The sequence below is a fragment of the Osmia lignaria genome, chromosome 10 (assembly GCF_051020975.1).
Source record: "Osmia lignaria lignaria isolate PbOS001 chromosome 10, iyOsmLign1, whole genome shotgun sequence".
Lineage (NCBI taxonomy): Eukaryota > Metazoa > Arthropoda > Insecta > Hymenoptera > Megachilidae > Osmia > Osmia lignaria.
The window spans coordinates 13,345,829-13,360,524 of record NC_135041.1 but is presented as its reverse complement, the minus strand read 5'-3'; the positions used below and the strand labels follow the sequence as shown (position 1 = coordinate 13,360,524).

The 14,696-nt window shown below is 36.7% G+C and overlaps 2 protein-coding genes across 11 annotated transcripts in view; both read right to left on the bottom strand.

Annotated features, from left to right (window-relative positions):
- Positions 1 to 3,516: 3,516 nt before the first annotated feature.
- Positions 3,517 to 5,435, bottom strand: Vps37B (vacuolar protein sorting 37B). The gene is made up of 5 exons (XM_034339762.2): positions 5,179 to 5,435; positions 4,771 to 5,015; positions 4,519 to 4,690; positions 4,351 to 4,433; positions 3,517 to 4,273 (listed from the first exon to the last, which is right to left on the bottom strand). The coding sequence occupies exons 2-5, from the start codon at positions 4,900 to 4,902 to the stop codon at positions 4,004 to 4,006; spliced, it is 657 nt and encodes a 218-aa protein (XP_034195653.1). The 5' UTR covers positions 4,903 to 5,015; positions 5,179 to 5,435; the 3' UTR covers positions 3,517 to 4,003.
- A 1,489-nt stretch (positions 5,436 to 6,924) lies between these two features.
- Positions 6,925 to 14,696, bottom strand: part of Smr (nuclear receptor corepressor smrter) — a 37,446-nt gene continuing 29,674 nt past the window's right edge. For 9 of the 10 annotated variants that reach the window (XM_034339746.2, XM_076690569.1, XM_034339747.2 and 6 more), the window contains 5 exons: positions 14,422 to 14,694; positions 13,694 to 14,150; positions 11,719 to 13,619; positions 11,420 to 11,619; positions 6,925 to 11,292 (listed from right to left, as the gene is read on the bottom strand). In XM_034339746.2, the coding sequence (XP_034195637.2) occupies positions 10,590 to 11,292; positions 11,420 to 11,619; positions 11,719 to 13,619; positions 13,694 to 14,150; positions 14,422 to 14,694 (3,534 nt within the window). In that variant the 3' untranslated portion in view covers positions 6,925 to 10,589. The remainder of the gene's footprint in view (positions 11,293 to 11,419; positions 11,620 to 11,718; positions 13,620 to 13,693; positions 14,151 to 14,421; positions 14,695 to 14,696) is intronic. The other variant, XM_076690571.1, reaches the window with a different exon arrangement.

Sequence of the window (14,696 nt, the reverse complement as noted above, 5' to 3'; positions counted from 1 at the left end):
TCTTCTGGGTCTCAGCTGAGGAACCCATTTACTTTACTTTTTCCAGTTATTTATATAATTTTATCCCTCATTATAGGCCAAGCGCATCTCGGTATCCCTTACATCCCTGCATTCCTTACATTCCTGGAACCCTTAAATACTCTTTTTTTTATTTTTTATTTTAACGTGGTGGAAATCTTCAGAAAGACACCTTCAGCCCCCCTGGGGAGGGGCCGGAGGTAGTGTGGGATTTTTACCCACTAAAACCACCACGGTGGCCTGCACTAAAGCGGTAGGGATTGTCCTTTGACGCTCCGCCATGTGCCAAACTCCATCGACAGCGGGGACCACACCCGCTGCCGACACTCCTCGGGTCGCGTGCAGTGGAGACCGGGGCCCCAGCCCCGGACCCATACGGAATTTCTTTACATCCCTCGTTCCGTTACATCTATGCATCCCTTACATCCCTGCATTCTTTTCATCCCTATATTCCTTTCATCCCTACATTCCTTACATCTCTTTATCCCTTAAATCACTACATTATTAACATCCCTACACTCTTTTCATCCCTACATTCTTTTCATCCCTACACTCTTTTCATCCCTACATTCTTTTCATCCCTATATTCCTTTCATCCCTGCATTCTTTTCATCCCTACATTATTATCGTCCCTACATTCTTTTCATCCCTACATTCCTATGATCCTACATTCTTTTCATCTCTGCATCCCTTATAATAAATATATTATAAAGACTGCTTCGAGTAAAGGTAAGTAAAGTCTTGTGAAAAATAATTTTAAATTTAAATTTTTGCAAAATTTAGTCCCCCCTTTCGCCACCAGAGGGCGCTGATTCGACGTCGAAAATTTAGTTCATATTTTTATCGCTAGAGGGCCAAAATTTTGGCATGGTTTAGTTCCTTTTTTCGTCCCCAGAGGGCGCTGATTCGACGTCGAATCAGCGCCCTCTGGGGACGAAAAAAGGAACTAAACCTTGCTCAATTTCTGGCCCTCTGGCGGCAAAAATGTGAACTAAAATTTCGATGTTGAATCAGCGCCCTCTGGTGGCGAAAAAGGGAACCAAACCTTGCTCGATTTCTGGCCCCCTGGCGCCAAAAATGTGAACTAAAATTTCGATGCCGAACCAGCGCCCTCTGGTGGCGAAAAAAGGAACTAGGTTTGTATAAAATCGCGGGCCTTATAGCCGCAAAAATTTCAACTCAATTTCAAGGAGGTACTGGGATGTATGGAATACAGGAATATAAGTGATACAAGGATGTAAAGGATACAGGCATGTAAGGGATCAGGGATGTAAAGAAAGCAGGAATGTGAGGAATGCAGAGATGTAAGGGATGTAGAAATGTGAGGAATGCAGGGATGGAAGGGAAGCAGAGATGTACGGGATGCAGAGATGTAAGGGATGAAGAGATGTAAGGAATGTAGGGATGAAACGAATGCAGAAATGTAAGGGATGTAGAGATGTTAGGAATACTGAGACGTAAGGGTTGCTGGGATGTAAGGGATGCAGTGATAAAGGGTTGGGCCTTGTGAGGCTCTGAAAGACGAAAAAATAATAAACAACTGGGAAGGTTGAGCCGAGGCCCATGAAGAGAGATAAAATAATAAATGACTTGGGAGGGTGGTCCACGCGAGGCTCAAAAATAGGAGTAAAATAGTTTACAACGAAAATTTCAATTATAAGTTTCATTTGGTATCGCTTAGCACGGGGCATTCCACTAGTAATTGTAAGACAAACTTGTATTCGCTACATGTGCCATGTAAATCATGACCCCTCGACACAAAGGCATACTGGTCTTTCTGGGTGTGTATAGTCAGTGCTGACAATGAATAGAGTTTGAAGGTCCTGAGTTAGATAGGTTAGATTTAGACTGTATACGACTTTCAATATTTTCGAAATACTTGTGTGTTAATGATTTTATCCGCTAAATACACAAATATCAATTTCTGTTAAATTATGTATCAGAAATTGCCCATTTAATTTCATTACGTATCTGAATTAAACTTTTTATCTAACAATTGCCAGTTACTGTTTTAAAGTTTTCTACACGTTTCTGAACACGTATGTCAAAAATTATTTAAAACATCTTAAATATCATACATTTTTTTGCAAATCTGTAGCAGTTTTAGAAAACGACTACTAATATCTATTCGAAAGAAAAACTATTAAAATGTCTGTATCATACATCATTTTATAAATATGAAATGATTTATATAACCTTCATATTGCACAATTATCAATATTAAACATTTGGAATAAATATATGTTTGCGTATTACAAATTATAATGGTTATGTATTATTTAACTAATTATATTCACTAACATTTTCAACGACAATTTACGTTTTAATGTAAACATCACTATATCTTTTTATCATAGGTTATACCATTGCGATAAGCATATAATTGTACGTATCGGGAAGAATGAAATACTTTTCATTAAGTATGATAAATTATACGAAAAGTCAAAAAAAAAATGTTAATTGCTCATAATACGTATGTATAATGAATGTCCATCAATAAGAATAAAAAATTGTGTGTTTAAATACAATTTATATAAAACTATTACAATGTATATCCATAAAAGAATTAGATTGAAATTATTAAAGCAATTGATGGTACAAATTAATATGCGTGTAGCTTCATCCACGAAGAGTAAAACGCATTATGAAACTTTGGGGATACGTCCAAATGCTACGCATAACGAAATAAAATCAGCATATTACAAATTAACGTTAAAATATCATCCTGATAAAAATAAAAGCGAATCCGCAAAACACATGTTTCAAGAAATTTCGAATGCATATACTGTACTTGGTAACTATCAGACACGTAAACAATATGATAGAACTGTCGCAGTTAGACACGGAAAAGTAAATGTAGTTTATAAACCGGTTTATAGACCAAATAATGTTGCACAGAGCGCATCGCCGAAGTTCAAGGTTTATGATTTTGATGAATGGACTCGTCAACATTACCAGCAAACATTTGAAAATGATATGCGGAAGAAATGGATTAAAGAGAACTTTGCTAAAGTTAAACATGAACAACCCAGACAAAAGGAGGGCAGTCACCTGCTGGTGGTGGTAATTTTCATTGGATTTTGTTTAAGTATTTATTTTAAACCGAAAGAAGATTATGATATACCACTAGAGAAAGAAACGAAATAATTATGATTTTTATTCTTAGTAAAATTATTAATTTTTTGAAGAATATAAGTTGTTAATATAGAAGTGCAATTAAAAATAGTTGTACAGACTGTTGCAGACTGTATTTTATCAGTTCCTTTTAATGTTACATTACAAATATATTAAAATATTAGTATTACCATACATAAAAGAAGAAATATATTTAGTTTCAATTAAACACTCAGTTTATATAGAGTAATTCATTTTCAATTAGTTAGTGCTTATGTAAATTAGTAAATTCCTTAATTAGTAATATGTGAAAGATTGAAAACCAAAGTACTTTAAATTTGTGTTAAATTGAGACATTATATAAAAATAATGAAAACTTACTAATTAAATGGAACATTTAATGATATCAAATAAAATGCGAATAGCAGTACATATGCTAATTGTACATATTATGTAAGTAGTAATAATCTAGATAGAAATACTAAATAAAAAAAAGGTGTGAATAATATATTAAGTAAAAAATGTATGTGTAACTTACAATTTTTTTAGTACACCTTAGACGAACATGTACTTACATATTTATTAAAATTATACATAGTTTATGTCCATGTGTTGTAATTGTTTTAGAAAGCATTTCCACGTGTCACTTATTGTTACAATTATTATAATACAAAATTCTGTACACTAATTAAACAGCTTGTGTCATTAAATTTTGTAAATGTTTTAATCACATTTATTTGTTGATAACGTTTACTGTTAACTTGATAGCATTTTCGCTATATTGAAATAATTACATACTTTATGTGCCAGTAAAAGTAGATTATTTAAAACGGAACTTCATTTATAATTCTTTTTTTTTCTTGGAGATAACTTAATATGGTCTATAATGTGGTAAACCAGATGGCACAGGCATTGGCATTGAAACAGGTCCAGTTGGATAAGGGACTGAAGGTGCTATACCAGGAAAATTACTAGCGATAGGGTAACCGGGACCACTAGTGACAGAATGCGATTTTCTTATTAACTCTCTTAATTTATCTACCTTTACTTTTCGTAGATGCATCAATTTTCGTCTGGACAAAAACTGCTCTAAAAATTCATCTACTTCCATATCACCAGCCAAAAACTTCTCTGCTATGGTCTGTACATTCAGAGCAATTATTATTACCATTTATTATATATAACATTCTTAATTACTAAATATTGGATGTAATGTACCTCTGATTCTTCTTCAATTTCAGTTGCTGCTGTTTGTAATAAATCTAATGCAGTATTAACTGTCATCTCTCCAGATTTTTCCCCTGGAAACACAACATTAATTAGTTGCATCAACATATAATTTAATGTACAATCAAGCTTAAAAAAAACTGATAAAATTAGATATACTTATTTCATCCAGTTTATCCTTAACACTAGTGCATAAATTTGTCCCTTTTTCACTAAGTTCTCTTAGTATTTGTTTTCCATCTTGCAATTCTGGTTGTTTTGATAAATTGAATTCTGCCAATGACCTGTTACTTGCCATTAACATTTCCTTTTCTGTTTCCAAGTCCTTAAACTGGTTTGAAAATAAACATTTTAATTGCATATAATTTTGTACAAGTATATTACAATATTACAAGAGTAAAGAAAAATTACCTGTTTTATATCTTTTACGATGTCTTCAAATTTTCCATCGTTATTTAATAGTTCTTTCAGTTCATCGTTGGTCAGGTGAGAAAGTAAACCTAGAGCCGCGGGTATGTCAGGCTCTTGGTTTGATTGAAACATTGTTTGGTATTGTTTAGTTCCACAAAATTGCGAAAAACCTCATTAGATAAATTTTATCTCAGAAAAAGACTTATTTATAGCACATATACAATTGATATATATCACCTAAAGACCTGTAAAAGGTTAAATAACAATATGTTTATCTTTGTCAACTTCACCAAACACATTAAGAGTGGTAAATGTTAAAATGCAAAATTATTTATCTATAATTGTCGATACTTAATGCGATTTTAATTTTGTCATTTTTACAATATAAAACTTAATTGACAATTGTACCTGTATGTACTTGATTCACTTATAAGCACCATGAAGCAATGAACATAAACCAATATAAAGCTGCGCAATTTTCTGTTAAAGCAAATTGAAGCTGACTTCACATGGGTACGCAAACGTTTCTACAAGACTTACAGTCGTGCATGTTGCAACTGAGAAGGCAGAAATTTAACCCCTTCTCAAAAATAGGATTAAAGGGAATAAAAGTTATGTCTTTGATGGAACCGGTGAAACAGATACGACCCTCATCGTCAGTATGACTGTGCTCCCTACATACAGGTTTAATCTCACGTGGGGTGTCTAGGACCCCTCAAGACCAAAGCTATGTTCAATCTTTTTGTATCTGTGGTCACCTGTGCACGCCACAGGTTTCCATCTTACAATTAAATACAAAATGGATAATTATGAATATATAGCATTGCTCGTAATTATTTGGACAAATTTATTCATTGTATAACATCAAGAATATTATTTTTACTACGAAATGTATTTTTTATTCGTTTGTACTATTTAGTATTACAAAATTTGTATCCTGAACAATAAACAATACTAGAATAACTTATAGATAATGTTGTAAGCAGAAATTTGTATTGTTAAAAAGAATAAAAAAATATTTTCCAATAAAATAAGTCAAATTAGAACAAAACCTTTGAATCGATTTAAAAACATATGAGAAAACAATCATTTGAATAAATTTTGAACTGATTTTTAATGAATATATTTTTTTCTTATATTTACAGAAATTACATTCAATATTGCATTACGTGTTCTTTTAAATATATATTTAATAGACATTAGTTCAAAATTTATAATTAAAAAATAACATGATCAATTCTATCAAGTAAAAATACGTTATCGTTCACACAATTGCGAGCAATGTCGTATAGTTTTGACTTATGAAATAATTGTTAACTGGATGCATAGACAGAAATATCCACATTATTTGTATATTTTGTACGCGTTCATCTTATATGTATAAAAAAGAATTTAAAAAGAATGTAAACGAAACTTCGATCGAAAGGGATACAATATTAAGAACAGGCATCTGGTAAAATGATCCTAATTAGATTTTACCAAGTACATACCATTATTTTCAACAGGTACATTATATTTATATTGTATGTTTATCTTCAGTCAAGTGTTACGAAAAAAGGAAAAACATTAAATTCTATATAAATCAGATTAATTTCTATCCCCAAAAATCATTTAACACGTTCCGTGCCGTGCCAGTCACCGGTGACCCATGAAATTAATTAGAGGCACATTACGTCATTTTAATACTTAAAAAATTGTTCACTACAATCGAATATTTGCGGCACGAGTTACAGATCTGAACGATCCTCTTAATTAGAAACTTCATCCGGCACTGAATGTGTTGGAATATATTATTAATATGTACGCTCTGTGTATCGGCTGTTCAACAGGCAAAGAAATATAAGAGAAACAATCAAGAATCAGAAGCGTGCTCGTTATTATAACGGAGGTGATTTTTTATTTCAACAAAAATAACAATTTACATTGAACTGTTTTGATAATAATATTATCGTGTATGCTACACCTGTAGTTTACTGTAGGCGTGGTATGCTCTCGCTCGCTATTAATTGTAGTTAATTTTATTTGAATTAATTCGCATTAATAGCGGTTTCTCGTAGGTAATATCGCTTCTTAGCCTTTTTCATTATTATTATTAATAATAATATTATTATTATTTCACTTATTCTTTTCTTTTTTTTCCTTTTTTAAATCCTGTTTCGTTTTTTTTTTTGTCACCTTAGTTTCTCGCATACAGCGTAACTGCATTATATGCATCATCATCATCATCATCATCTATTATGATACAATGTTTTTAGGAGGGAGCTGAGTACCTCGGCGTGTTTTTATCATTTACCTATATACAGACTTCTTGCATAAGAGGGATCGAACGATAGATATCGGCCTTCCTTCCGGTTACAAACGAGTAGGTACATATACACGGCGTTTTACGGTTACGTTACGTCGTCTAATTTATATAATAATAGTCCGAGATGCGATTTGCCTGTCCGTATCAATGATATATTCGTATTTTTCCTCTTAAGAGGCTACCAAGTATCTTAAAAGAGGGTTGCCATTGACGCATCACCGCCATCTTCTCTTGTGTTTCTCTAAAACGCGTGGGTAGTAGCTGAGCAAACATTAATCTTGAAAATATTTATACAAACGATTGTATATTGTATATATTCAAAGCAGCTCTTCAAGATTCTTAAACACATTATGGATAAATGTAGTGACTCGTTTTTTTGAAATTATGCCCGGGAAGAATAGTACGGAGAAACATAAACGCGCGTGGGTTCAATCGTGGAGTTTTAGAGCAAAGAAGAAAGCAGAGAAACGTAGAGATCACGGTGATCGGGTTAGAAAATTGTCCTCGACTACTACCCTTAGTTTTTTCAATGTCTTCGTATTCACCTCCACATCTTTAATTCTGGAAGCATTTAACATGGTATTTCTTCAGGATCCCGATTTTCTTCTTCGTCTGAAATATTATCTTTATGGAAAATTCTTGTGTATAGTGTCTACGCATAAAACTCGGATCGTTGAAATTTTGTTTGCAAATTGTTTCTGGCGTCATGGTAATTAGATTATTGAAATAATACTGATTATGAGAATATGCGGCTTTATCTGATATTATGAAAGGATAACACTGTTCGAACGCATCCAATAATTACTTCAAATAATAGGTTTAATGTGAGAAATTGATGATTGTTCGTTTTGTATTGTAAAGAAATAATGATAAGGTATGTACTTGGCGAATAATGAACAACGAATTCGCCAATCCTGAAGTGTCCCGATATACCATTGTCTGTTATTATAAATTATGGAGTATTTTTCCTTCACGTTAAAGAGTACGAACGATTAGGAAAAACTCAACCTCTCCATAAAAAGTGTAATGGTAGAAGAAACATGGTAATCAATATACGAGTCTTCAAATTTCACATCATTATTTCGATCGATTCGCTATCCTTTAAGGAGGCTTCGTTAAGATCTATGACATCAGTTTCGAGACGTATTTCGACATTATACTCTAGACAATCGTATTGTATATATGCAACAAATTCTATTTTACCGATACTATGATTCGAATATTTTCTATCGAACACGTATTTAACGTGCGTGCAATTTGTACAGAAATGGACACTCCGTTCAATATGAACCCTCGTCAAATGAAAATGACACATGTTATATTAATGAAACGAAGATGATGTTACCGTGATCCACCATATAAAAACAGAACGATACGTATTTATTCAAATAACAGTACGTGCAAATATGTAGAGGCACTCGCGCATTATCTGACCGAATGTGAAATATATCAATGAAATGTTATGTATACCGCAGTTTACCAGAGTCCATAACTGCGACGCGCAAGTTGGAAAATGGTGGGGGAACGCAGCGAGCTCTCCGCCAATCGCTTTCCACTTCGTTTGGGAGTATCGCCAATCAGGGCGAAGATGCGCACGAAAGAACGAAAACTGGTTTTCGCAGTTATGGACTCTGGTGAACTGCGGTATACGTATACATATAATTCATAACATATGGTAGGAGCAATTTAGGGTGTAGCAATAATGTCATATTACTAAATAAAGGGGCACGGTTAAAAATTAGGCTATATAAAAATTCTTTAGGTGTACAGAATATATGTTTACCAATGCTTGATGCGTTTAAATGTTTAACTGCGTAATGTATTTTTGTTGATAGTCAGAGCGTACATTCGGAGTTTTCTTGAAATTCCAATGAAAATCAAATAAATTCACATCCATTCGCTTGACGGATGATATTCCATCGATTAAATTTTCTTTTGAATCGCCTGCATATATTCATTTTATTAATAAGAGAACGTAGGTTGGGAATGACTTCCCTAGTCAGTTCATGGCGTCTAAATCCCTAAATGCTAGCTACGTTTACTTACACTAAAATCTAAACTCTTACAATTAGCATACGATTAAACTAGCGGATCATATACCTACTTGTTCAACTTAAAAATTAATATTGTGTACTATGTACAACACTTAGAAATTACACTTTTTTTTGTTTTAAAACCCACTTCACCAAAGGAGAGAACATTTAAAGTGATTCTTACGTAAGACAATAATGCAATGTGCGAGAATGCGTTTCTATATTATGTCTTACACACATTCGACGTAAACTCTTCTTCGAATTCCCCTAACATTTTTAATCTTTTTTTTTTTCGCACTGGTATATAACAGTTGAAGCTATTTAAATTCCAGACACATCATCACAGACTCATTCCAAATAAAAACACGTATGCTTTAGCGTTGTATCATCGTTTAACGATTATATATCATTCATTATGTACAAAAAGAAGCGTCTCCATTGTGAACTTGGGCTAGCCTGGACGTTCCACGGGTCGATCTATAAATAATGTGATTTGAACCGCGATCGGCCCAAAACGGATGATCATTGCTCCGAAAATCTGATCAAGAAGTTGCGTACGATGTATGTACACAGACATAGTGTAACACCCAAAGAACGCAGAAAAAACGATATTCGTCCGAAAGAAAGACCGTTAACGTGATTAGAGTATTTAATACATTAAAATTAAATTCGTATCAACAAGTTTCACTGTGTTGATTCCTAATTTGTTTCGGATACATTAAAAAGAATTAAATATCACGACGACAAATGTACAAACGTCGTACAGAAGATTTTATCATTTTACAACTATAGCCTGTACAGATCGTTTCGATGTCGTTTTTAAAATTATAAAGTTCTCCGTCCCTTTACCGACGATAAGTTAGAAAACAAACAGTATCTAAAAAGCGTTTTCTTAAAAAGAGAAAAAAAAAAAACAAAACAAAAAAAAATGTAATAATGGCGGTGAAAACAGAAATATTTATATATTTAATTCTAGCTGATAATTATACACAACTTTAGTACATCTTAGCGCGGGAATAAGTAATACGTAAAAAAATATTAATTAAAATTACACTATTGTTAATTAACGTGTGTTTTCATGTACTGAACTAGCATCTTTAAAAAACGGCTACTTTACGCGTAGTACGGAGATGATCATCGACTAAAAATATAATGACGAAATTCGTATAAAATAATAAACTATTTTAAAACATCGTACTAGAATCTCGATTTCGGAATACGATGGAAAAAAAAAAATGAATGAGCTGATGAATGAAACTAAAAGAAAACAGAGAATACCTTCGTTTGATCAACTGAAGAGAATTTCGACGACCAGTTAGAACGTAGTAGCTAAGAGCCCGAAAAATATATTGGTAATCATGAAACGTTCAATCGTTAGAATCCTAGTCTGTATGAGACTTTCGTCGAGCATAAAGAAATTGCATAAATAGCCTAAGAACCTTGTCACAGCATAATCTGTAGGTGGCTAAATTATTAGACTATCAATCCTCGTCGGAAAGTGGTTCGTACTGCGCGGAAAGCAACGGTGCCGGTTCAGCCTGCATTTGTTCGGATTTAGTCACAGAAGTAGATCCCGATGTTGGAGGAGGCGGTGCCGGTGGTGGACCAGTATGCACACCTAACGCACTGAACGGATAGAAGGTGGTGGTGGGTGCTGGTGCGGGTGGTTGCGGAGTTTGATTGGGTGACTCGTCTACCATCATTTCCCCACTCGAAGGGCTCTCAACGTTTCCCCCAATTTTCTCGTCTTTATCCCCACTTGTCACGTTCCCTCCGTTTCTATCACCTGCGTTACCACCTTTATCGTCCTCGGATGTACGCATCACTTCGACGATCTTATTCTTAACGTAATCCAGCGGTGAAAGGTGCGGCTTGTTGGAAGGAGTTCCGGAAGTTGATGTGGCAGTGGTTGTTTCATACATGCGACGCGTATAATGATTGGTACCCGCTTCCGGAGGCGAAACGGGTTCTACCGAATGGAACTGCTGCTTTCCTACTGACGAAGCTGTCTGTTGGTGTTGGTGTTGGTGTTGTTGCTGCTGCTGCTGTTGTTGCTGTTGTTGCTGCTGCTGTTGCTGCGATTGTTGTTGAGTTACGCGAATTATCTGACGCTCGTCTCCAGCTTTCACGGAATCGGCTTCGTTAGCTTTTCGTCTCTTCCATTGATCTTCCGAGATTTGATACCTAAATAAATAAATAAATATAATGACAAAGTTATACGTTTTACTCTACATTAATCATTCCCCTTAACGATATCGCACAAACTAAGAACATGGTTACAATTTCTGTTAACATTATACTGATGACTTACCCACTATATGATCTATACGAGGAATGTGGAGGACCGTAATCTTTTGAAACAATATGATCAACGTGTTCACCAAGAGTAATCGGTTTGTTTCCATTTCCATTACCACTCGCACTCCCTGGCCCGTTGTTTCCTCCATTTCCTTCGCCGGCAGGACTATGCGCCATTCCATTAGGTTCTATCGAGGCTTCTCTGTGAAATCCCTGAAAAGTTTTCTACCGTGTAAAAACACATCTACTTACATGAATGTCCGACGAATGAATAACAGAATAAGAAAAGTATCTTGAGGAACTTGAACATACCTGGAAAAGACGATCACCAGGTCGTGGTGGCTGAGAATTTCCACCAGTATTCTCGACACTCTGATTAATTTGATGCGTTATAATAGCATCTATCAAGCTGGCAGCGGTTAAAGTAGACGCAGATTCATTTTGCTGTTGACCGGAGGACTGACTTTGCCTGGAGGATGATTGTTGTTGCTGTTGTTGTTGTTGCTGCTGCTGTTGCGATTGTTGGGGCTGTTGCAGTCTCGACTGAGTGAATCCACTACTTATTAGCCTGCTATCCCTATCCAGTTGCTGTTGATCTCTGTACAATTGAACCATGTGTCTTCTTTCAGCCTCCATTCTTTGTTGTTGAATGTGCTGTTGAAGGTGTTGCTGTTGTTGTTGCTGCTGTTGCTGTTGCAAGTGCGCCAGGTCTCTTTCTCTTTGCTGCTGAACAGCTAAACGATGCTCCTGATGTTCCTTTTCTCGTTGAGCAGCAGCCACTGCCATCTGCTGATGAATCTCTTTTTCTCTCTGTTGATGGACGGTAAGACGATGGTCAGCATGTTGGCTATCCTTTTCTCTTTGCTGGGCCATTCTATGATCTTGCTGCAGAATCTCTTTCTCACGTTGCAATCTATATTCTTCCTTTTCTCGCAAGTGAACCAGATCCCGTTCTCTTTCTCTGTCTCGCTGATGATGGTGAGCCACAGCCATTCTGTGATCCTGATGTATGGCCAAACGATGCTTGTCTCCGTAACGATCGGCCAACAGTCTGTCCGCCATTGTCTTACCAAGGCCTTCGTGACTACTGCTTCCAGAGGCAGGATGACTGTGCGGATGGGGAACTGGAAGACTCGGTTGTTGCACAGCGACGTCCACTAAACTGGAAAATGCTTCCAGTCCCGGTGGCGGAGGTGGATAATGTATCTGTTTCTGTGGATTATGCCTCTGTATCACCCCTTGCCGGGGTTGGGTATGCGTTTGGGGCGGTGGAGTGTTCGTGTAATACAACGTCGACGGCACCTCGTTCTTACTGCTACTTTCAGATGTAACGCCACTTCTACTACGCGCATGCATTTGTTGACTGGTTATATAATCGTTTATGATAATCTGTCTCGAAGACAGCTGCTGTTCCATCGTGTAACTAGGCGGTGGTCGGCCCGAATAAGAATTATACTGGTTGCTATGCGTCACTACCACTGCCGCTGTTCCTGCCTGACTTTGTCCTTGTCCAGGAATGTTACCCGTCGTCACAGGCGAAGGTCTGATAGTTCTGTGATAATCGTACATCGGCGCACGTTTGTCCACCGCGAAAGGATGTACCGGGGTACCTTGAGTAATGGATCCCGTCTCCTTAGGTCCTTGACTGCTGGGAGCGTTCACAGCACTAGGACCGCTCGTTACGCTCGGGGTGCCAGCGACACTGCCAGGATTTCCTGGAGGTGTCATCTGTCTGAGAAGACCCTCGTAACGCGCACTAGAAACAGGTGTACCGTGCGTTATTGAGCCGCTCTTATGACCCGTCGTTCCCATAGCACCTAATTTCGGAGACAACTTAGGATGCGGTGGAGGTACGGCAACTTTATTCATCTTAGGCGTTAGAGGCGCTTGAGGTCGTGGCGAAGACGCGTAAACCTGAGGACTCTTCGCGCCACGTCCTTGTTCAGGATGAGAATGAGGATGGTAGTAAGCACCAGGGGGAGGTTCTGGCCGATAAAGAGTAACCGTCGGTGGCTTGTGAAGCGTCTGTAAGGAATGATTGTATTCTTGTTGTCGTGGCTTTTTGATACTCAAGTCGAGCGTTCCTTCGGTCTCCCGAAGCGCTTGTTGCACTTGCATTACAACTAATCCCTCTTTCGGAAGAATATCCGAGGTTGAAGATTGGCTGCTCGATGGAGCGGGTACACAAGGAGTAATTGTTGCTTGTATTTGACCTAATGAAATAATTTTCGTACAATTCTCGTTTCTTCTGCTTGAAATCATCAGAAATAATTGATTATAAACTTACCAATTTGTTGAGGACTAGGAGCAGAACGATGACCATGATGGGGACCAGATACCACCGACAAAGTCGCCAAATTCGAGTCCCTTGGCATACTAGTATTCGCCATAGTGGACGACGGTTTATATTCTCGTACAAAAGTAATGTCGTTCCGATGATCTGTCCTCAATATACTAGATATCGTTGGTGTTCCAGAGTTCACTGGTACCGACGATCCGCCAGTACCAGCTGGACTATTAGGATTGCGTTTTAATTGCATTTCAATCACGCCAAGCATCAGATCTTTAACGGTTAAAGGATTAGAGTTGCTCGTTGTTGAAGGTGGCGAATGAGAAGGTGGCGGAACCTGTTGATGTGACTGCTGGTGTTGTTGCAATGGCGTACCGTTGCTGGGAGTTGTCAGGGTGACGACGACGCTACTATTCTCTAAATCGGTACTTCCCTGACCTTCGTCCGCCGTCTCCTGAAACAATCAGCGAACCTCTATCAGACGGTCCTATCAAGATGTAAAGTTCTTTCGCATTTACCAACTAGAAAATAATTAAAAAAATATAAATACATCCATTTTTAATACGTTCAATGTTACACAACGTTGTGCATAAAATTACATATTTGATTGTTAGATTTTTTTAACGAAATGGCATAGAACGTATTAAAACATCTGTTTCATACATGTTCTATTCATATTTTACACATCTTATCCGATTGAAAATTGACTAAACAGTTGGTCTTACCGTGGCAGAACTATCATAATCTTCTCTAGTGCCAGCTGAAGCAGCGTTGCTACCTCCACTGGTGGAAGACTGTTGTGATGAACTTATGCTCACCGGTGGAACTAAAGATACTACAGCGATATCCGCTAATTTATCGCCAAGCTTTTGATCTGTTGATCGTGAAAATGGCATAGGTAAATTAGCGGATGCAGAAGCACCTGGTGTCCCTGGTGTACCACTTGTCATATTGTTAGCTGGACTACCTGCACTGGCTGTGTCGCTTGAGTCATGAACCT